The 22,402-nt window shown below is 47.5% G+C and overlaps 1 protein-coding gene across 1 annotated transcript; it reads left to right on the forward strand.

The window, feature by feature from the left end:
• The first annotated feature begins 108 nt into the window (after positions 1-108).
• Positions 109-22,159, forward strand: TOM1L2 (target of myb1 like 2 membrane trafficking protein). The gene is made up of 14 exons (XM_078870687.1): positions 109-316; positions 4,968-5,052; positions 6,427-6,511; positions 6,926-7,075; positions 7,604-7,708; positions 8,647-8,778; positions 9,553-9,678; positions 11,086-11,219; positions 12,068-12,193; positions 15,416-15,479; positions 17,930-17,986; positions 19,073-19,132; positions 19,980-20,016; positions 21,594-22,159. Exons 1-14 carry the CDS (start codon positions 256-258, stop codon positions 21,713-21,715), a joined length of 1,344 nt encoding a protein of 447 aa, XP_078726813.1. The 5' UTR covers positions 109-255; the 3' UTR covers positions 21,716-22,159.
• The last annotated feature ends 243 nt before the right edge of the window (positions 22,160-22,402 follow it).

Here is a 22,402-nt window from a genome sequence, read left to right on the forward strand (position 1 = left end):
GACCAAAACCTCCCTCCTCCCTCGCACAGCCAACCCGAGCTCGGGGTGGGGGCTCCGTAACCCCCCCCGAGCTACCGTGGCCCACTGAGCCCTGCCCCTCGTGGGGGACCCAGGGCTGGCGTAGTCGCCAGCCTCGCCATCAGGTCCAGCGGCAGAGTCCACATTAATATCAGCAGGCTCATCGTCAACAGCGACATCAGCAACATCAACAGCAGCAGCAGCATCTACATCAACGGTGGCACCAACACGAGCGGCATGTCTTTCATGGAGGTGCTGATGCCTCGACCACTGAACACGCCTCTCGGACGCCTGATAGGTAAGCGCGCTCACACACGCACACACCTGTACAACCATAGCAGTGCAGTCTTCACTGTGGCTCATTGTTCAGCTCACGCCAGCAGCCAGTTGCCACCTCTGAGCTACAGTAAGAAGAATATGTCGCAATTCTAGAAGAGGAGAGCACTACATGTGAATGCCTTGTGAGTGGTGTGCCAGTGTTATACAACTAACAACAGGCGGCATCAATTCCGTCTACGATCCTGGGAAAAACCTGGACCTGTGGTTCCTAACTGCAGCCCATTCTTACCTTCTACCGCCCCGAGTGTTCGAGTGCTATTTTCAGTGGAGCCCTGCCCTTGGGCCAGTCCTCAACGTGGTCTGGGCATCCTCTAGAGTCTAGATTGACTCGTTGAAAGTCAGGCCACCATCAGTAATGGAAAGACAAAGGTGGTTTGGACCGTGTGTGGCACTGGGCACGCCACTCTTTATGATGTGCCAAGCATGCCTCAATAGATGCTTGCTAACAGCACTTGCCCTGACAACCCATGAGGCTAAACGGGCACCTGTGTCTATGTATATACAATATTCCTGTGAGAAAGAGACACTTGATATGCCATTGTGTTCACACATTTGTGATTCTGGGCCGGAATGTTTATTTTATGAAGCGTTAACCACACCCAGTGATAGGCGATACAGTGCAATATAGAGGAACACTTTGTTGAATGCCCCATTATTTTTTATTATGAAACCGCTGCAGCCAATGGATATTGCGAAGCCAATTGACGTTGATTTAATTGCAATGCCACGCTGTTTAAAGTATTTGGCTGCTGTAAATTTCCACAAGATAAGCCACTTCGTTTATCGATCATTTGTGGCCAGGTCGCTTCTGAAAAAGAGCTAAACAGTTCAGTGGGCTTTACCTGGTAAAATAAAAATGTTTTTAGTTTTGTTTTAGTTGTTTAAGCCGTGTAATACAGCACAGTATAACTGGAAGCTCACCTCACTGATGGCACACGCACCTCCCCTACATGGAGCGCTGGAGAGCCCCACTGAAGGGTATCTTTGGCCTACTCTTCCCACCGCACGACTGTGCTTCACTGGTTTGTACTGCTGGGTGGTGGACAGAGGCGTGAGATTTGAATAAACTCACCCCCATTGTTTCAACGAGAAAAACTCAACACACTCGTCAACAACAACACCGCCTTAAAAGAAAAACGTCAAAGGCGACCTTTGTGCTTCACTGCCAATGCAACAGCGCCAAATACGAGGTCCAGGAGATGTGCGGATCACCTCCTCAGGCATCCCAGGTCGTGGCTCTGTTTCTGTTTCGGGGCTGCGCCTTGGCCACTGTGCAGCCCCCAAGCCTCGGAGCGCGTTGCCTTTGCTAATAAGACGATCAGAGTCGTTGGCGCTATTTAAGTTTGTCTCGAAAACTCACCTCTGTAAAGTGGCCTTCACCCCTTAAGTTCTGGCCGTTTACTCTGCACGTTCTGTTTATTTCCTGCTTTTCATACACGGTGTGGCTTGGTGTGGATCTACGGATGAAATGCGTCACTTTGCAAATGTAAAGTGTGCTTTCATGGGTGTCACTAAATGGCTGTTTCAACTGCTGAGCCGGGAGGTCGCACGCGTGGCCTCTGCTTTGCAAGTCTGGCGCGCTCACCACTCCATGTCGTGGCGGCACTGTCCGCATTGCCGACGACGGGCAGCGGGGAAGCTCCGCTCCTCTCCTCTCACGAAACGCGCCATGTCGGCAATCATTCATCGTGCGACGGCGCGGAAGCGGATTCAAATCGAAGCGTTCACGACTGAATCTCTTTATTCGCCGGGGATATTGCGAGCGTCGTGGGCGAGACGTCGTGTTCGCGAGCGCCCATTCATAATTGACGGGGCGCGGCTATCGGGTGACACCGCACACACGGGCAGTGGCGCGTTAGGAACGAGACACGCGTGGCTGGGAGAAACGAGTGCGACCTGCAGTCGTTTCTGTAGCCCTCGTTGGCCACATCTTTGACTTCTCACGACGCGTGTCTAACCGAGGGATAATCAAAGAGCCTCTATGTGTATGCATGCAGACGCGCTCCTGGCACAGAACACTGATCTGTTGGCAAAGGAATTGGGGGAGCTCAGGACTTTGTTGTGTGACTTCGCAGACATGTTCAGTAAGGGTCCCTACGATACTGGTCGCACGATGCTGATGGAGAACCACATTGATACGGGCGATGCGCCACCCGTTCGGCAGAACGCCTATAGAATGGGTCTTAGCAAGAAGAAGCATGTGCGGCGGGCAGTGCAGGAGATGATGGAGTCTGATATCTTCAAGTCCGTGGGAGGCACCGGTTGTATTGGTTAGGAAATCGGATGGATCCTTGCGGTTTTGCGTAGGCTTCAGGCAGCTGAACAAAGTTACCTTGGCAGACGCCTACCCGCTCCTGCGCATAGATGACTCATTGGATGCGCTCACAGGAGCAAAAACTTTCTCCACACTTGATCTTTTGGTAGGATTCTGGCAGCTACCACTAGATGCCGAATCCAGACCGAAAATGGCTTTCAGAGCGCCTCAAGGCCTCTTTCATTTCAACTGTTTGCCGATGGGTTAACAGACGGCTCCCGCCACTTTCCAGCGATTGATGGAGTTGCAGCGGGCGTCTTGTCTCATCCATCTGGACGATGGAATCGTATTCGCTCGCACATTCGAGGAGCACTTAACCCGGTTGCGACAGGTGTTGTCGAAAATTTGTGGTGCGAACCGTTACGTACGTACAGTATTCAAATTTTAAACTGGCATGAATAAAATAAACATAGTGTATTGTAAAATATATTCACATTCACCAGTGTCGTCTTCGGTGCAGTCAAGGTTGCATTGCCCACCAAACACGATAGTTCCGTAACACAGCGCGTTGCTGCGCTCTGATTAGTCGAGACTTTACAATACTGTACGGATAAAATCTAACGTTATTTGCAATATACATTGTATTTGTTTACAATATAAATGGTAAGTTATGAAGGCTGGGAAACGTATCCTCATAGTGCAAATGTTATTCAACAAACGAATTTTCTATTGACGAACGAAGCTCCAGGAACTCATCTACTTTGTATATCGAGGTGAAGAGGATGTAAACAAACATTCTATTAGCCATCGCGATACGCAACACTCAATAAATGTATTTATTATTTTTCCTATTATACCGTAGATGGAAATGTTTTCCTATTTATTTCTAAATTTCACAGTTTTTATGTATTACATTACTTTTTTCCCCCATTCAAATAATGGTAATACATCCAAAGTTCGTTTAACTGAAACTGCGCATATCAAATATTCGCATATCAAGGCATTATTGTACAGCTGATACAGTGCACTGTGCCTCTTGGTGCTGAGAGAGTGCGGACTAAAGCTCTGCCAGCACCAATGAAGGCTTAGCTTGGGATTAGTCCCTCGACTGTGACCCAAGTGGACCCAGAGGACACCCTCCCCAGCGGTGAGGGCAACGATGGTAATCTGGAGTTTCATTCTCTGGTGTGATCGTGCATCTGTGCCAGACGCTTAGAAATAAAGCTCCAATCTGCATCTGTATTTAAAATAAACACTGTCATTGATTCACTGTACCTTACATAACTCTTTGGAATGACGAAACGAAAAATATAATGTAATCATTTAGGAAAAGCCTCTGTTATAAACTATTTTTTTTATTTTACCAGGTAAGGCCCACTGAGCTATAAAGTTATTTTTCAGAAGCGACCTGACCACAAATGGCAGCTCAACAAAGTGGCTTTTCAGGTGGACAATTAACAACAGCCAAATACTCTAAACGCGTGATGTTGATTCTAAATGTGGAGGGGAAAACCGGAGTACCTGGAGAAAAACCCACGCGACCACGGGGAGAGACACACGCAAACTCAAAATATACAGCAGCAGCAGGCGTCGTCAGGGTCGGGATCGAACCCACGACCTCGTGACGTTTTTTTTTAGGGTCCTGCAGGGAGGTGTTTGTCCCATTCCTCATGAAGAGGCGGTGTTTTTCTTGTCGCAGGGAACTGGAGAAGCTGGAAAAACAATGTCTCTGAGAGTAGAGCACTCCGAGGTCTGCATGGATGAGTTTACAAACCCACTTGCTGTACTGTCACATTCTGGCCAGCTCGCAGCCCAGCGGATTCGGGAGCCTTATAAATAAGTCTGTGTGATTCACCAAGCTTTGCTTCCACAGTTGCCTCAATGTTCAGTTTAATACGGGGTTTATTTTGTTATTTACAGATTATATATTTTTAAACGAGACACTAAAATGTTTCACTGACCTCGCGTTCAAGTTACAGTATCTTGAAATCTCATCTCTCTGTACCCTTAAATGCACAGCCCTGCAATTCCTTGGTCACGCCATCACTGATAGAAGGGGCTTCCACAAGAGGCCACTCCAGAGTCGCTCGAGAGGATAATGTTCCTAACTCTTCCACGCTGGTCAGACTATTGGAAGAGGTGGACATGCCCACACTTGACCCCATGGCACACGACGTACCGGTCAATTGTGGCCATGTACCCATTGATCCTGCTGAATACCCCCACAAGTCCTACGGCTGCCCCAGGCCACAGCGATCGACGCCAAGCACCGCTGCGGCAAGACCGACTGCCGTGTGCAACGCCGGCAAAGCGATCTTGTGGGTTGTTTGTACGTCCCGTGTGCCGTCGGGAGTAGAGCAGGCAACAGATGGTGGGCTCTTACGCGAAGACTGGAGCATGATCCTGGAGATCTGTGACATCGTCAACGAGACGGAGGATGGGTAAGGCCCTGCAGTGCACACATGGCTTCCACCTTGACCCACACCGCCCATGTGGCCATGGCTGAGCCCGGCTTCCCTGGGGGTCACCGAGGACACGAGTCGGCAGCTACGTTGGCCAGACCTGGCTTTCTCTTCCTGGCATTTCCCCCACTCATGTGGGGTCTGTGTTCCTGATTGTCTTTACTCATTCCTGTCCTGGGCCATCAACTCCACATCCACCCACAGAGATGCCACAGTGGCGAGATGTTAACTACCTCGCCTGGTATACAGGAGATTGTGGGTTTGATCCCAACCCTGACGCCTCTATATTTGGAGTTTGCGTGTCGCTCTCTCCGTGGTCACATGGATTTGTATCCGTTTCCTCCGGTTTTTCCCTCCACATTTAGAATTAACATTTAGGGCATATGACTGCTATATATTTCCACCTGATAAGCCACATTGTTGGGCTATCATTTATGGCCAGGTTGCTTCTGAAAATGAGATAGAAAGCTCAATGGGCCTTACCTGGTAAAATAAAATTGTTGATAGTTTTAGTAGTCCTTCACATCCTGGTTAATTACATTGAACCAACTGTTTCTTCTAGGACTGCCTCTCGGTCTTCCACCTGCCATGAAAACAATGGGCAGATTGAACTGGTTTTGCACACACCACGTGAGACGTAGATACCAAATACACTGCTGGAGAATAAAAGGCTTCCTCCTGTGTGTGATTGTGGCTGCGAACACCATAAGGAAGACAAAGGCGGCCGGGCGTGGTGCTGGCCACCCACCCCCTCGTGTGCCGTGCTGGCCTTCATAGGTGCTGGCTAACAGCACTTGCCCCAACAGTCTGTTAAGGCTACACAGGGCATCAGAGCCGTCCGTAGAGTACGGCGAATCGGGGCGACCACCCCGGGCCTCGCGCTTTGGGGGCCTTTGCGCTTCGACGTCACGGTGTCAGATGTAATACTTCCACTTTATTCATTATAAAGGTTTTTGGGTTAGATCACGTTGTTTATAAATGTGTCGTAACCCTCCACCACCCGACACGGCCAAACAGTAAAAAATGTGTCACGTTTACAAAAGAAAAATAATTCACTACTAAACGTGACACATTTTTTACTGTTTGGCCGTGTCGGGTGGTGGAGGGTTACGACACATTGATAAATAACGCGATCTAACCCCAAAATCTTTATTATTAATAATATTGGTCGCGAAAGCCTACGTGTTAAACTGACTTTCACTTTAGTTTGAAAGTGTTGGGGGGGGGACACAGCGCGATTTGGCCCGGGGGCCCCACACCCCCCCCATGGAAAGCCCTACTGGGGGGGCTGATCTTTGTTTTCTAGTCTTTGTGGCGTGATGAGCAGTGCCCCATGTGCGTGTGCGTGCCCAGCCCCAGGGATGCTCTGCGGGCTCTCAAGAGACGTCTGGGTGGCGGTGCCAACAAGAATACCCGGGAGGTCATGCTCGCGCTCACGGTGCGTCACTGACCCTGGGCCGTCGGCACACACGGCGAGCGCACCATGTGTGGGCAGGGCTGTCCGTAGGGGGTGTGTGGGGCCCGGGGAATAGCTCACCGTGTGGGCCACCCCTGAAGCCTTCAAACTAAACCGGAAGTATTACGTCTAACGCTGTGACGTCGAAGCGCGGGGCCCCCCGAAGCGCAGGACTCGGGACAGTCGCCCCGACTCTCCGTACCCTAGGGACGACTCTACGAGTGGCCTGCGATCACGCGTGGGAAGTGAGAACTCTGCTTGTAGACTCATGGAGAAAGACCGAATACATGGCACGAATGTCCCTGCAGATTTTGTTAATTTAAATTGTAGACCAGATTTACATCCAATCACAGACCGCCCTTGTATTTGGAACCCGGCACCCGCGTGCTCTGCCAGGTGCTGGAGAGCTGCATGAAGAACTGCGGGCACCGATTCCACGTTCTGGCGGCGAGCCGCGACTTCGTGGAGGGCTCTTTAGTGCGGCTCATCCTGCCCAGGAGCTGCCCAACACCAGCGCTGCGAGCCCGCGTGCTACGTCTCCTGCAGGTGGGCACGGCCAGGAGGGCACTGAGGAGACGCTGAAGATCGGTGCCGAGGCAGTCCTGAAGCAGAAGATTAGTGCTCCGATACAAGAGCAGCAGCAGCAGCCCCGTTTGCAAATAAGATTTGTAACTTTGATCCTTACCCGCCCCTCCCTCGTGTCAATAGTTCGATTTTAATGTGCAATTACATTGAGGGACTGTGTGTTGTTGCCTTGGTGTGGTGTGGGACTGTTTTTGTTGTTTTACTGCCTTGCCCTAACTTGCATTTAGTGTTGAAAATTTAGCAGGAATTTATGTACTTATGCAATTGGTACTCATATACTCTATTTATTTCTAATTATTTATTTTAAGTAACTTGCTTACCTTTTCTCTACTTTGCACTCCTGTCGTGTATTCTGTGTGGTTTGTTGTTATAACTTACTTACCACCCGCCCCTCCTGGACATCTGTGAAAAAGAGCTTCATAGCTCATCGGATTCCTCCTCCAGTCTAAATACAGATTCTGATTCTGTATGTCTGTGGGTGTCGGTCAGGCATGGGCAGACGCCTTCCGCAGCTCAGCTGACCTGACAGGGGTGGCCCAGGTGTACGAGGCACTGAAGAGGAAAGGCGTGGAGTTCCCTCCTCCCATCGCACAGGTGTCTGCTCCTAGGTCGCTCTCAATGCCAGAAAGTAGAGCAGGGAGAGAGTAGAGCAGGGAGAGAGTAGAGCAGGGAGAGAGTAGAGCAGGGAGAGAGTAGAGCAGGGAGAGAGTAGAGCAGGGAGAGAGTAGAGCAGGGAGAGAGTAAAGCAGGGAGAGAGTAGAGCAGGGAGAGAGTAGAGCAGGGAGAGAGTAGAGCAGGGAGAGAGTAGAGCAGGGAGAGAGTAGAGCAGGGAGAGAGTAGAGCAGGGAGAGAGTAGAGCAGGGAGAGAGTAGAGCAGGGAGAGAGTAGAGCAGGGAGAGAGTAGGGCTGGGAGAGAGTAAAAAACGAAACAATTGTTTTCACCAGCCAGGTAAAGCCCACTAAGCTATATAGCCCTTTTTCAGAAGCAACCTGGCCACAAATGATAGCTCAACAATATCTGCCCCCTGACCAATTAACACTGCCCATACCCTTGCGCTGTGTTTGTAAGAATTTAGCAGCTCTGACCAAATTGACCACGATGCACCTAAAGGTCCCGTGTGTGTGCACACGTACAAAGAAGGAGGAGAATTATCATCGAGAAGAACTGGGAGTGAGGAGGGGTTTTATTATTGCAGTATTTATTTTGGGAGGGCTTACTGAGCCACAGGGTGAAGGAACGGAGATGACAGTTCAGTTTGGTCAAAGAGAGAAAATAGATTCCTCACTCGGAAGAGGCAATCCCAGCCAGAGGAGAAGAGGAAAGTCTCGAGGTCTGGGCTCCTGATTTGTTTCGCTTTCCTATACTTTGCACTCTCGTGTTTTTGTATTTTTTCTTGTTGTAACTTTCTGACCCGCCCCTACTGGACATCTGCGAAAAATAGTTTTATAGCTCATCGGATTCCTCCAGTATATATAAGATCCTGATTCTGATATGTGACGGTGAGATGCGCGACACGGTCTGCCATGCACAGGAGACAGAAACCCCAAGCTGGGACGAGACGCTGAGCCAGCCGTGTGGCCCCAGGCCCGACCTCCCAGTGTCGTGGGGCAGCACGGCCGTGCCCAGCGACGGCCTTCAGCCACCGGTGGACGAGACCCGCGCAGTGAGACCCATGCACAACAGCCGCCGTTCGCCACAAAGTCACCGTGACATCACCACGGCGCTTGTGCCGGGGGTTAGGTGGACTTTAAGGTCATGTGAAGTGTCAAAGGCTCCCCGACAGGAGGTCACGGGACAGACCCAGGTGTCGTGGGTTGACTGAGATGACTGGCATATACACGTGCACTCACGTGCTACCCACGAGACACATGGCCATGTGAGCCACAGACGCACACCATTTCGATTAAGTCCTCCCTGCTTAGCTACATCATGTGCAGAGGAAGCTGCCACAGTGTAATGGTTAGTACACCACCGGGCATGCAATCCAGAGGTGAACGGTTCAATCTCCCGTTGTGGCAGTAGACACAATGAGCTAGTTTCTTACCCACCACTCAGCCTCTGCCAGCCAATAGTATAAATGGGTATAGTACAATGAGCAGGTGGGGTAAAGTGTGGATACTCCCCAGTGTGGAAGAGTAGATTGCATCGAGAACTCAAAGTGGAGGTCCTTCCAGCAGCAGTGGCACGAGCGAGCAATTGCAGGGTTGCACCTTTGCACATGCCCAGTGAAGTGGCACGTTTTTATTATGTTGGCGAGTGTTCATGTAATGATGGAACTTTGTGTTGCAGATTCATGCCAAAAAGGCAAAAGTAACATTCACTCGACTCGATGCGTGCCTACAAACCCGGCGGCTTTTGGGTAAGGGTGGCAGGATCATGCGGCGACGGAGTGGTCGTTGTGCGTATTGCTTCACCTGAACGGTTGCTGTGGCCACAGATTGGGGTGATGCGGGGCCGCCCGCTGATCGTGGCGGCTCAGCGGGCAGCACGCGACCTCACGGCGGCTCTTCGCAGCACGCAGCCCGGAGTCCCGCTAGCCCCTTCCGGCTGGGAGCACCTGCAGGTGGATGTGGGTGGCAGTACGCGTGTGTGCGTCCACGTGCATGTGTGGGGAGCGGTGGTGCAGCGGTTAGCACTCTGCGCTATGAACCCAGCGGCCAGAGTTAGATTTCCGCTCACGGTCAACAACAGTGGCGATTCTCTGAACTGGTCCTGGGCTTCCGTGAGGTTGATTCAGCTTCACTTGGTACCTGGTATGGTGTGCAAACATCGCCACTCATGAGACAAAGGCAGCCAGGCATGGTGCCGGACACCCACCCCCTCGGGTGCAGTGCCGGCCTTCACGAGCGCTCGTGAACAGCACTTGCCCCAAAGTCTGTTAAGAATTTTGTGTGTATGTGATCGGTTTTCTTACATATTCACCTGTAAGCTTCAATGGCCAAGTCGTCTCTGTTTAGGGTCCTGAGTACCGTAAGTCTTAAACTACCCATTCATAGAGCAGGGAACAAGTCTCTATGTAGAACGATCTACATGGGGAGCAAAGTACTCAGATTGTAAATGTTGTGGCTTTGCTCTCTAACACGAATTGGCATGTTCTGTTTACATGACAAACCATACTCGCGGGTTTAACGAAACTTTATATTTACGTGATCTAACACAAAAACCTGTATTATGGATGATATTGATCGCGAAAGCCTACGTCTTAAACACAACGATCACTGTTGACTATCCACGAATGGTACAGAGATGCTGAGCTGAGTATACGTCAAGACCTTCAGATTGTGAGTTGAGAACTCCAAATCATACCACGACCCTGCTGGGTGGTACATGAGAGTTGGGTGTATGTCGCCCTGCGTACACGGTATACATTTATGATACACCAAGTTTCTCGCAGAATGAAAGTAAAATTGATACGACATTTGGAACTCAGAAACGTCTTAAAACGTTGTGGTGCCTCTCTCTGTCACGTTTGGCTACTATTTTAAATCCCCCCCCCCCAATTATATTGCAATTATGGTGTCATGTTGCGAGACAAGGACATTTCCGTTTGGAACTCTCACAGTGACCAGTGAACCACCTTGTGTAAGAGAATGGTCCCAGACGATGCCAACACAGAACTCCTTCTTCAGTCTCACTGTCTGCACACGAGGGCTACTCCCTGTATGTGGCATGCGAAGAGTGTTTGTCACACACCAAGCAAACGAGATTTGTTCAATCTCAGCACTGGAATAGGCTGATTCAGCATGCAATCCAAGTGTTTGTTGCAGCCATTGGTGAATGGGCCGAGACTTTCGCTACACTTGAGAACAATATTTAATCACGGTGGCCTCAGATTGAAACTGGCTCTCGGCCACACTGGTCACTCGCCCACGCAGTCACCTGGCCACCTCTTGCGGTCAACACTGCACGCACCACACCGCACCACCCCGGCCTCGATCGCCACCTCCACCACCGCATGCCCCCCTCGCAGGCCCTGGCCGCCAGGTGTGGGACATTCCGACGCCGGGTGCACGAGCTGGTGTCGGAGGCCGTGGAGCAGCAGGAGACGGAGCAGCTGCTGGCACTGAACGACGAACTCAACCGCGCGTTGCTGCAGCACGAGAGGTCTGCACGTCCCCTCCACTCGCCCCACACATCCCCTCCGCTCACATGAAAAGGGGTTATTTAGGATTCATACAAATGATGCACCGATTGGTTGATGGCCGGTGGTCGAGACTTAATGGTGGAGTAGCTACCGAGAAGGGAACACACTTGGGAAGATGGCCACTGAGGAGATGGAGCAATGGAATCGCTTTGCGTGCAGTTGCTGCGTTATTTGTTGCATAGTAAGACTGTGAGAGATGGCACACAGCTTCGTATGGGTCTTGGGGCCATGATTTAAATGGGGCCCTCTGTCCAATACGCCCCTCTATGCAGCCCAGCACCTGGACCCTTCCAGCCCATGACTCTGATGCAGTTGCAACACCTACACACTCTATGGCTATGCCACTGCATGGAAAGGACCAGTCTCTCCATAAGTCTTGCCACAGATTGTTACTCATTTTATCTATTAATTTTGGGGTAGCGAGATGTTAGTTGCCTCGCCTGGTATGTAAGTGGGAGTTGGTTCGATTCCAACTCTGACACTTGTGTATTTGGAGTTGACATGTTCTCACCGTGGTCGCTTGAATTTTTCTCTAGGTCGTCCGGTTTTTCCCTCCACATTTAGAATCAACGTGTGTTTAGAGTATTTGACTGCTATACATTTACACATGATAAGCCACTTCGTTGAGCTATCATTTATGGCCAGGTCGCTTCTGAAAAAGAGCACTATAGCTCAGTGGGTCTTACCTGGTAAAATAACAAATATTTTAAACGGTTACAAAAATCCTAGGGGGTGATATCTGGACATTGCATACGGACTGCTGGAATTTGTGTTTGAGGGTTCCTGCGATGTATTCTGCTCCACGCAGCTACTGCCAGGCACACGTGGGCACCGGGGAGCACTCGTCTGGCACAGCACCGGCAAGTCTTGGTGAATCGGAGCTATCGGTGGCCACAGACGATGGCAACGTTTGGGCAGATGATCTGGCACACAGGTACGTGAAAAACAATTGCATTGCTGTGCCGGAGCCAGGTATCGTCATTCAGACTATGACCAACTTGCTCTTGGTGGCTTCTGGTTTTGTGAGCAATGAACATGGACAAAAAAGGTATTGACAAGCCCTGTCCAATCATATCTTTACTTATGACCGCATAGGTTTTCAGAGTTGTGCTGTTCAACTCTCAGATCCGTTTTTGGGTTGTATGGCATTATGTCCAATATTTCTTCAGTTCCTGAAAAAGCTCCCAACACATGGAGCAAAACGACGAACATCGTTCCAAACAACGCATGGCACAATCTAAAAACTCATCAGAGAGCTGTAAGTTCAGCCTGAGATGGCCAATGACCAAATCTCCCTGAGTACCCAAAGTGTGTCCGCCCTGAGAAACTGAACAGCATTGAGCCAGCTTCGTAATTGGATGAGAGACAGCCTGGCTATATCAGGTGTTGTAGGCTTGGACTGCAACTGTGTGGAGCTTTTAGTATTGTCTTTATCTCACGTGTGCGGGATTTCTCCACGTATTCTGATATCCTCTCATATGCCAAACATTAATTAATTGAATTTGTCAAACATCCCATTTCAGGACTCTCCTGAAAAGGAGTATTGAGCCTCACAAAGGGCATTGGATGCTAACGACAGGCAATATATTAAATCAGTACAAGCAAATCAAGTAACGGTAGCGCACATTTAAAAGACAAGAATGGTAGTTTATATCCACATGACCCTTTTTGCCGGTATCAAGATTATGAAAAAAGAATAGACTTTAACCTTTCCGGAAGTAACACGGGAGCCATTAAGATATTCAAACACCAAATAGACACCTTTTGCAAGGCGTCAAGTCTGCATTAACCACACATGCTTGTGGGAACTGTTCAACCCGAGGTAATAATGCTTTGATATTTGCATAGCTTTTGTGCTGTTCACCTTTTGGCATTATTCTCTGGTATAACACTGGTGGTGAGACGATGCCATGAGGCTGTGTCTGATGTAGGCCAATCAGTTTAAAATACAATGCATACACATTATCAAAGTACGTTTGTTTGCATATTTTACCACAAGTGTGATATGTGGTTAATGCAGACTTTATACCATTCAATAGGTGTCTATGTGGTGTTTGAAGAGCTTAATACCTCCTGTATTATTGGCAGAAAGGTTAAAGCTTTTAATTTTTTTCAATGGCAGTTTATCTACGGTCTACAATGCCAATACTCTCGTGAAATCCTGTGTTATTAAACAAGGACAGATGCCAGTTATTATGCATTGCAATGTGTCTATGGGACATATTTGTCAATAAATGGAGCTTGCCAATGTGGAAAGCACAGTGTACTTTTAATGTTTACTAGACATCAGAATTCATCTTAGCAGTCAACACACATTGACTGCATTAATTTTATACAAATTTAAAAACCCCAGCAGCCATGTGATTATAAATTCTCCTAAAAAATATAAATTTGGCGAAATATATTTGTAGAAAATAATCAGATAGTTCAACATAAACATAAAATGTATTTACATGGAAAGTGACTTGCATTTCATAAGAATCGCCCTTGCCAGGACCCAACTAAATTCGCGTTGTGTATTTAAAACTGGAACAGTTTGTCTTACATGGGAACTTATTTATATATTTCAATATCATGTAGCCATTGCAATGATTATTGCATCAGGGAGAGAGAGAGAGTCTGTCAAAAGGCCCATTGAACCAAGCACACAAGCCAAGCTCCAGACATCTCCATTGACACTAAAGTACAAAAAGTAATGTGACTTTACCGAAAGAACCAAAGAGTAAAAAGTATAGCGTTGGGTTTTTGTGAACTTTACATAAGTCCAATAATATCAATTAACTTTACACATTCGAAAGCCTCTTTCTTGGTGGGAAGACAATCAGGAAAGCCTTGCTTTTTTATGTGTTCCAAACACTAATAGTTTTAGTGTTTTTTACACGTGGGAGGAAACTGGAGTTATTTGAGAAAAGAGATACATAAAAAAAGGAAAGAACCTTTTTAAAAAAATGTGAGAATTATTACACTGAAAAACAAGCTGGGCAATAGTCCTCAAATACCGTACGTAGAAAACCCAAAATATATAACACTGATTCACCAGTGGGGTAAACTGCATCGCCTGGTTTGAATGTTGACATTTTTCTTCAGTCGCAATAATGTTCGCACTTTGCGGTCAACCGTGTATGGCTGTGCCATCAGGGTTCATCGCTGAGTTCATCACTTCTTCTCCAACTCTTTGACCCAGGTCACGCCCACTGGCAAATCAACTTTTGTAGCAATCAGGCAGCATGTGGCGGGGAGAGCGTGACACGGGCATGCCACTGGCGTGAGAGGTGCTGCTCCCCCCCCATGTCACTGCCACCCACCGCCCGTGCGATACCCCCCCCCCCATGCACATGCCTCCTCCACCACTCCATCCCCACCCACAGCTGCATTAGCGATCAGCCGTCACGGCGAGCCTTCTGATACGTCGTGAGCGAAACCAAAAGACTCGTGTGGTGCGCGCCACTCTGGAGGACGTCCAAACTAGCCGACCGCTGGTTGGACTCGAAGCAGTTTTTGAATTCAAGCACAAAGGAAAGTTGAGCTGATGTTCTTGTGGCACTTTGCATCACCGCAATGGCCCCGAAGAGCGTGAAGGTGCTCATCCCGTTCGTGTTGCTCTGCGTGGTGCTCATTGGCGTTTACTACGCCGTGGAGCTTCTGGTGGCCTCGGCAGTCTCCCTGGAGGAGGGCGACGCTGCCTCGGACATCGGCGGCGACCGGGGTTCGCCTAACGCGACCCTACGGGGAAACCTGACGGCGCCTTCGGAAGCCTCTCTGGTCTCGGCAAATGCCAGGACGACCGTCAGGGAGAGTTCCTCTGGCATCTAAAAATAAAGCCACGCCGACTCGACAGTTCGAATGGACGATGGACGCGCAAGAAGTTGCTCACGGAGAGCCAGCGATACCCATCGACAAGGGGCACAAAGGCAAACATGTTTTGAAGCAGCTTGTAAATTACTTTTTATGATTTCCCAACCCATGTTGAATTTGCAGAGAAGAAAATGCCAGCATTTCTGCTGTTTGGGCTTTCCAGATGTAACTTTTGTGAAATGTAGCAGGACTTTTAGATTTATTTTTTTATTGGTACCATTTAATGTTTTTTTTCAGTTGACTGCAAGTTCCCAAGTGGCTTGAGTGGAAATTGGCATTTGTTTTTGTCCATGCAATGCAGTCGCGTCACAGAGGACCTACGCATGAGAGCGTTTGCAGAGCGTCTGGAGGCTGTGACTGAAGCGGTAAGATCGGGTGATGCTGCCTAGTAAATTTACACACTACATTTATTTGCTGCTTAATTTATTGCAATGCTATTTATTGGCCTACTTACACCAGGCTTAAATTCTCACCAAATATATTTCGGGTCGCATGTAGGATGGAGTAGGCGCGTGACTCTCAGCCACAGCCATAGCGAAGAGATATTAAAGATGTGGTGTGCCGGGTGTGCTAATAGTGTCTGAGTCACTGACCCAGTTGATATGAACCCCTTTACTTAAATTAAGATTAATTGCATGTGTGGTGTAATTTGCATGGCTGTACAATGGAGAAGATGCCATTAATTTTAACTTCGCCAGGTTAACACTGTCTCAATACTCAAATGTCACATAAAGCGGTGTGCGTGCAGATAGATGAACGTTATTGGTGCGGCGAGCACTTCCACACACGAGTGATTTGATGAATATCCAATTCAGGGTCACAGTCCATTCAGTAATCGATTCTGTATTTACCATTGAGGTCATTGGCAGGACTTTTAGTGGTTGCAGAAGTGAAGCGAATACATTTTGTACAACATACACGCATTGAAGATAGTGACATTCTATGCACTTATCACGAGCATACGATTTAATATTAATATAATAATTTGATGGCACCTTTACTAAAAATGACGATTTAATATCGATCGAAAATAGTTCACGGGCCTTTGTCATTCCACTGCTGGATGAAGGCATCCCCATGCCACGTCGGTGATGGGGGTTGTTGAACACACGTGACCACGCTGGTCATTGTGGGCCAGTGGACGGGCGCAATGGGCACCAGGACCAGTTCGGATATCACTCGGCACCAATATTAGCGTGGCTGAGATTCACACTCAGGTCGCGGGGCTCACGGCACAGTGTGCGAACCACTGCACCACTGCTCCTTCTGTGAGATTATTGTATTTTCTAGTACTGTACTCTATATAGGTAAAGAATAATCTACTTAGAAAAACAATTCTACAACTGCAACACGAGTTTGTGCAAGTGCCATCTCTATCAGTGTTGACCCAGCGACGACTCGAGACATTTGGTCCGCTCACTGATATCCTACACCTTGAAAACAGCGACTACGTGAGGCAGAGCAGGGGGAGCGGCTCTGAGTTGATGGATAGGATGCATCTGGGACTGGACAGGGGGGTGGGGGATGGGCTCAGCAGGGTGGGTGATTAATAGCAGGAGGGAGAGGGAGGGAGAGAGGGATATTGTGGACATTGAAGGATTCTTGGTTAGTGGAAATGTTTTGGCACTACACCGTCTTGTGCTCTCCGATCGGCTCCGATGCGAATTAATTTGAAACCCATCTGTTGTTGCTGCCCAGTACTCTATGTCCTGCATCTGCTTGCTAAAAAACAACCCGCTTTCGCAAGACCTCTGCAATTCAGCAACATGCCTGCTGCATCGGAGCTGTGGTGACATAGATGTGTGCATGCGTGGGTTTGAGAACAACCAAATAAGGTTTAAGAATGTTTTTTTTAAATATAAACTAAAAGGCCTGATGGTGTCTAATTGTTTAAGCGTGTTTTTGGTACAAAGACTTTTCAAGATGATTGTTTAGCCAGGTGAGGACTCAAGATCCGGATGAATTTCAGTTGTAACCACACATTAAAAGTGACCTTTATCCTTGCCAAATAAATCATGCGTCTCTCAACTGTAACCTGTGTCGTGTTTGTGACAGCATAATACATGATTTGTTTTACAAGTTATCTAAACAGCTGATGATGATCACATCTTTATGGTGGAAATTTTATCCGACACCATATTTTCTATTATCTGCACCCCGCGTAAATCTGTGGACATATCTGTTACCTATGAACAAATTCTTCCTATTATTTATGTATTTCTAAGAATATGAGAACCCATCCCGAAGTGGTGGCAAATTCCTTCTGCAGACGAGTCCCCAACAAGTGGCCTCCTCACAAGTGCCAAATGATCCCTTTTATCCGCCTCTTTTATCGGATGTAGCTGAGAATTTATGCTATTTTCACGTAGCCGCTGATAACTGCATGGCAAACAGGAGTTATTAATTTCCATGTATAATTCAGGTAATAGAATCGACAAATCCGTTCGCCCTTATCACCAACGGATAGAAGGATTATAACTACACGTGACTCTATACTTGGACACATGGCATCATTCCAGATGGGTCTGTATGGGTCAGCTACCCAGAAAATATTACTGCACCCGATACCCCACATCCAGTATGCCTCTCGCTAACCTGGAAAATATTTGTTGAGAAATTTATTTCATTATCACGTAAAATTTAGCCGCAGAGTTAAGGTAGTAAACATTAAAATGTATTTATACCAATTTTATCTGCTGTGTGCTCAATGACTGATCTACCCTCCTGCATCTGTCTCTGTTTTTTACTGTCTCGGTTTCTCTATCTTTGGGCCCTCTCTACCAAATGCATGCTGCTGCACGTGTGACATTGATAGTGGCTTCTTCCTGTGCACTTGGAACCCATAGACATCTGGCTAGCCAGCCAGAACATGGTGAGCCGTCACCTGTCAGCACAATCACATTTCCATTCGGATTGTTGTTCAATAAACACGTTTAAGAATTAGTCTACTGCCGTTATGTAATGGCCAGCACACTGGACTTCCAATTCATAGGTTGCTAGTTCGATTCGATTTCCCAATGTGGCAGTTGAAATAACGGGGAAACTTTCTTAAATCTCTCAGCCTCTGCCATCAGCACAAATGGGTGCACCACAATTAGTCGATCGGAAAGTCGCGTGTGGTGGGGTGAGTGTGGTTTAACCAGGCTGGATTGTGTGAGGAGCTCACATATCCTTGAAAGATCTGGACAAAGTCCCATCGGTGAGCTCCTCCGGCAGGCAAGGCTGCGTTGGCTGGGTCATGTAGCCCGCATGCCCAGCCACTGCATGCCTAAACAGCGTTTGTTCGGCCGGATCGAGGGGGCTAAACGGGCGCGGCACGGGCTAGAGAAGAGATGGAGTGATGTGGTGTAGGAGGATGTGGAGCTGAGTGGACTTGCCGATGACTGGTACCAGCGGTGTCAAGATCGGCCTCTGTGGAAAAAGCTCGTGAAGGACGCTACTGGGCAGTTGGAGGCAGTCGCCCTCCAATAACAACGGAGGGCGGAGGAGCGACGCTCACAACAACGAGCGGAGCGCCGGGTGGCTAAAGCACAGCAAGCGGGCACAGTAGGGGGCACAGGTGGTGCATCAGCCAGTCATATCGGTCATCTCGGTCAGTCGACCCGTGGCACCTGCTGGGTCTGCCCCGTGACCTCCTGCCAGCGGGCGTTCGACACTTCACGTGGCCTTAATGTGCACATAGCCTGGCACAAGCGTCGTGGTGACGTCACCGCCACTTAGTGGCGAATGGCGGTTGTTGTCGTTATTGATCTTCGGTACCCCTATCTCTTACAAGAAGTCTGGCCAGCTTGGAAGAGTAGGTCAAATACTTTCTGGAGGTACTTTCTATGTCTCCCTCTAGTGGAAGTTTTCTGCCAGTAGACTGAGTAGAGTATTGGTGTAAGCAAGTAATTGCTATTTTAATACAACGGCTTCAGGGTGTTGCAGTTTAACATGCAAATATTCTTTTGATTTTCAGATCCCTTTGGCACAACCCTCTTTTATGGATGACATTGAAAAGTGGCTGAACTCCGATGTGGTGAGAAATGTGTTGTCTCATTCCCCTACACCTGATGCTGATAAAACGATACATAACAATATAATGCACACAGCAGCCACATAGAATGCTTGTGATTAAATCGGGTCCTCAACTGTAGTGAGTTGATCGTCTCAGTCCGGTCACCAACAAATGCACAAACATGCCACCGCAACAAATTTATCGCAGCCCATATACTCTAAATGCATGTTTCTAAATGTGGAGAGAAAAATCGGAGGAAACGGAGAAAATCCATGCGACCACAGGGAGAGAGACACGCAAACTCCAAATAGAGAGGTGTCAGGGTCGGGATCGAATGCACGACCTCCTGTATACCAGGTGAGGTAGTTAACATCTCGCCACCGCGGCACTCCTTGTGCTGCTCTTTGAGACATCTTTGTTTGGTGAAATGATGCTGATCACAAAGTCAGAATAAATTCGGGGGAAAAAATTATTTTATGAAACAATAAAAACGTGCAGGGGTTCCAATTATAAATTGGAAAAACAAAGCACTTACATTAATACACAATATACAGTGTATATCCTGTTTGTCATGTATTGCATTCAGAATGCACCTCTACAAAAGGTACAGTTAAATACATGTATACCATTTAATAATGTTGATTTTCCAAAACTTATTTACCCAATAAAATATAATTATTTCCAGCAAAAACAACTTTCTAGAAATCAACTGAAATTCTTTGAGTTGCAATTCTTTTCTCCGAATATATATAAAAACTCACTAAAAGTGAAGTTTCTTTAAAAAATATATAACACATCTTATTTGATGTTCAAATGTACAGTGTAGCATTTATGCAAAATACAAAGTGAATGCCTCTTGACATTTCAGAAAGGAGATGTCGAAGATGAAGGTGATACGACTGAGGGTAAGTTAATGAACGCAAAAAGCTTTAGCTATCAAATTTAATGCAATAGAATGGCCTCTTGTCAGGGATGCAACCAAACGTTTCAATGTTGGGTGTGCTCTTAGTGAATAATTCCCAGTGATTATTGATGGATGTACAGATAGGATCCAAAGTCTGCCCTCAACTAGAAGAGGCGTTCTAAAGTCCTGCATTTTGATTATTAAATCAACACAACTGCTGCCTACCGACTCCGTTCCGAGCCCCACTGTCTGTGCACTACTGTCCATGTGTTTAAGGCTTAGGCCATCTCGACAATGAGAACTTATGACACCTTGTGAAAGGGAGAAAAGACAGATAAAAAAATTGCATTATTTTTGTCCAAAATTCCGTAGGTGTCTCTTAGCCATACCTAAAAATGTGGGGGCATCTGGACACCACACAGTGGCTCTGTCCCTGCCTCTCATGGGCTTAGCTATGCATCAACAGCAATATGGTGCATGTGGCATTTCAGTGGGTGGGCCGCCAAGATAATTTCCAGGCTCGTTAGTTGGTCAGTTTATTCAGTTTTTGAGTTAGCTGGCCAGGATTTGGCAACATTTTACAATATTTTGATTTTTAATCATGCACATTCTTTTTCTTGTGATCCATTTATAGAGTATTTAGAGCATTTGGCTGTCATAAATTTCCACATGATAGGGCGCTTCATTGGGCTATCATTTGTGGACAGGTCACTTTTGAAAAAGATATATAGAGCTCAGTGGGCCTTACTGGGTATTTTTTTTTCTTTTTTTCTTTAACCTACCTGACTTTACCGAAAAAACCCAAAGAGTATGGATCCTTGCAGTCACGAAAACTTCAAATCTAGAATTAAAAAAATAGTTTAGTAGTTTTAGTTTAGTTTACAAAGCAATTAAACAGAATAAAATATAAATATAATTTTGATTTGAAGCTTTCGTGACTGCAGGAATCCATACTCTTTGGTTCTTTCGGTAAAGTCACGTGGGTATAAAATAAAATAAATCACGACGTTTCGGGTGCAACACAAGCGTCCGTCATCAGGTGGGAAAGCATGAATTGCTGCTGAGGCAGCCTGTTTGCCCGAAACGTCGTGATTTATTTAATTTTATACCTACACGACTTTACCGAAAGAACCAAAGAGTATAAATATAATTTTCAAAAGTATAGGTGAAGGTGCTGCCCTGATATGCTTGCTCATTTAAGTGCCACTGGAAGGCCCTCCACGAGAGAGAGCTCTAAAGCCAATCTAGAGGATATTCAATGGCCTTCTGTTCCATGCTGGCCAGACATCTTGGAAGAGGTGGGAATACCTACACTTTACCCCACTGCACATGACCAGTCGATGGACTGGTTTATCCATTTATACTGTTGGGTGGACATAGGTGGTTGGGGATTTACAAAACGTGCCAGCAGCTTCAATTGCGGCACCAGGAAAATTCGAATTGGCGACCTCTGGATTGCCGGTGTGCTAACCATCACACCGTGGCAGTATCCAGCACTTAAGACGACAGTAAAGTATGAAACAATCAAAGTGTGGTGCCTCGGAAGCAACACTGACAAGGCGAGCGTTTGCATTGCAGAGTTTGAGCGGTTCCTGGGGCGGCGTGCGCGAGCCGTGAAGAGCGACAGGCCCTCAGGACCCTCCACGCTGCCCATCGGAGATGCCAGGACTCGGCAGCCCCCCAGCCATGACACAAAGTGACACGACAGCCCGGTGCCCCCCAGTGGCGTAGCTATCGAGTGTGCAGGCGGTGTACCTGCATCCCCGGGGCAGATGGGCCCAGTTGTCGAGCCCTGGACAGGAGGGAAATAGGACAGGGGGCCCCTTTTATGTCTTATGCCAGGGCCAAATGTTAACCTCACTACGCCACTGGTGCCACCGCCCACTCTTTTAAATGCAAGAATGTGTTTGTTCTCGGCATGCAATGATTCACTGCATGAGCAATTTCGTTGAATTGTCATGAATCAGGATATTTTGTGTTTTATCTTGTTCTTCCCATCCCATGTGTCGTCTTTTTTAAATCCTTTATATTAAGTTCACTTGCTTGCTTGCTTGCGCGCTTACGACCGTGCAAATCTTTTGGTCGTTTTTTTAACCCACTTCCCGTGATCCAATCGAGCTGACATTTTGCACACATACTCGTTGTGCGTGACAATTTATTTTCGTTAAATTCTTTTTCCAAAATTTTACACTTTTTAGGAAAAAATAAATTATATTTAATTACCAATTGCTTAATGGTGGCAGGCAATCATCTGACCCATAGGTGGCAGCCATCTCAAGCCAGAGGACGAGAGGACTCTAGCCGCCACGCATATAAAGGATTTATAGTGAAAAACTTTGCTTTTACGGGTTAATTTTTTTCTGTCCTGTTTGTACAGTTTTGCTTGC

The sequence above is a fragment of the Lampetra fluviatilis genome, chromosome 1 (genome assembly GCF_964198595.1).
Source record: "Lampetra fluviatilis chromosome 1, kcLamFluv1.1, whole genome shotgun sequence".
NCBI classification, from domain to species: domain Eukaryota; kingdom Metazoa; phylum Chordata; class Hyperoartia; order Petromyzontiformes; family Petromyzontidae; genus Lampetra; species Lampetra fluviatilis.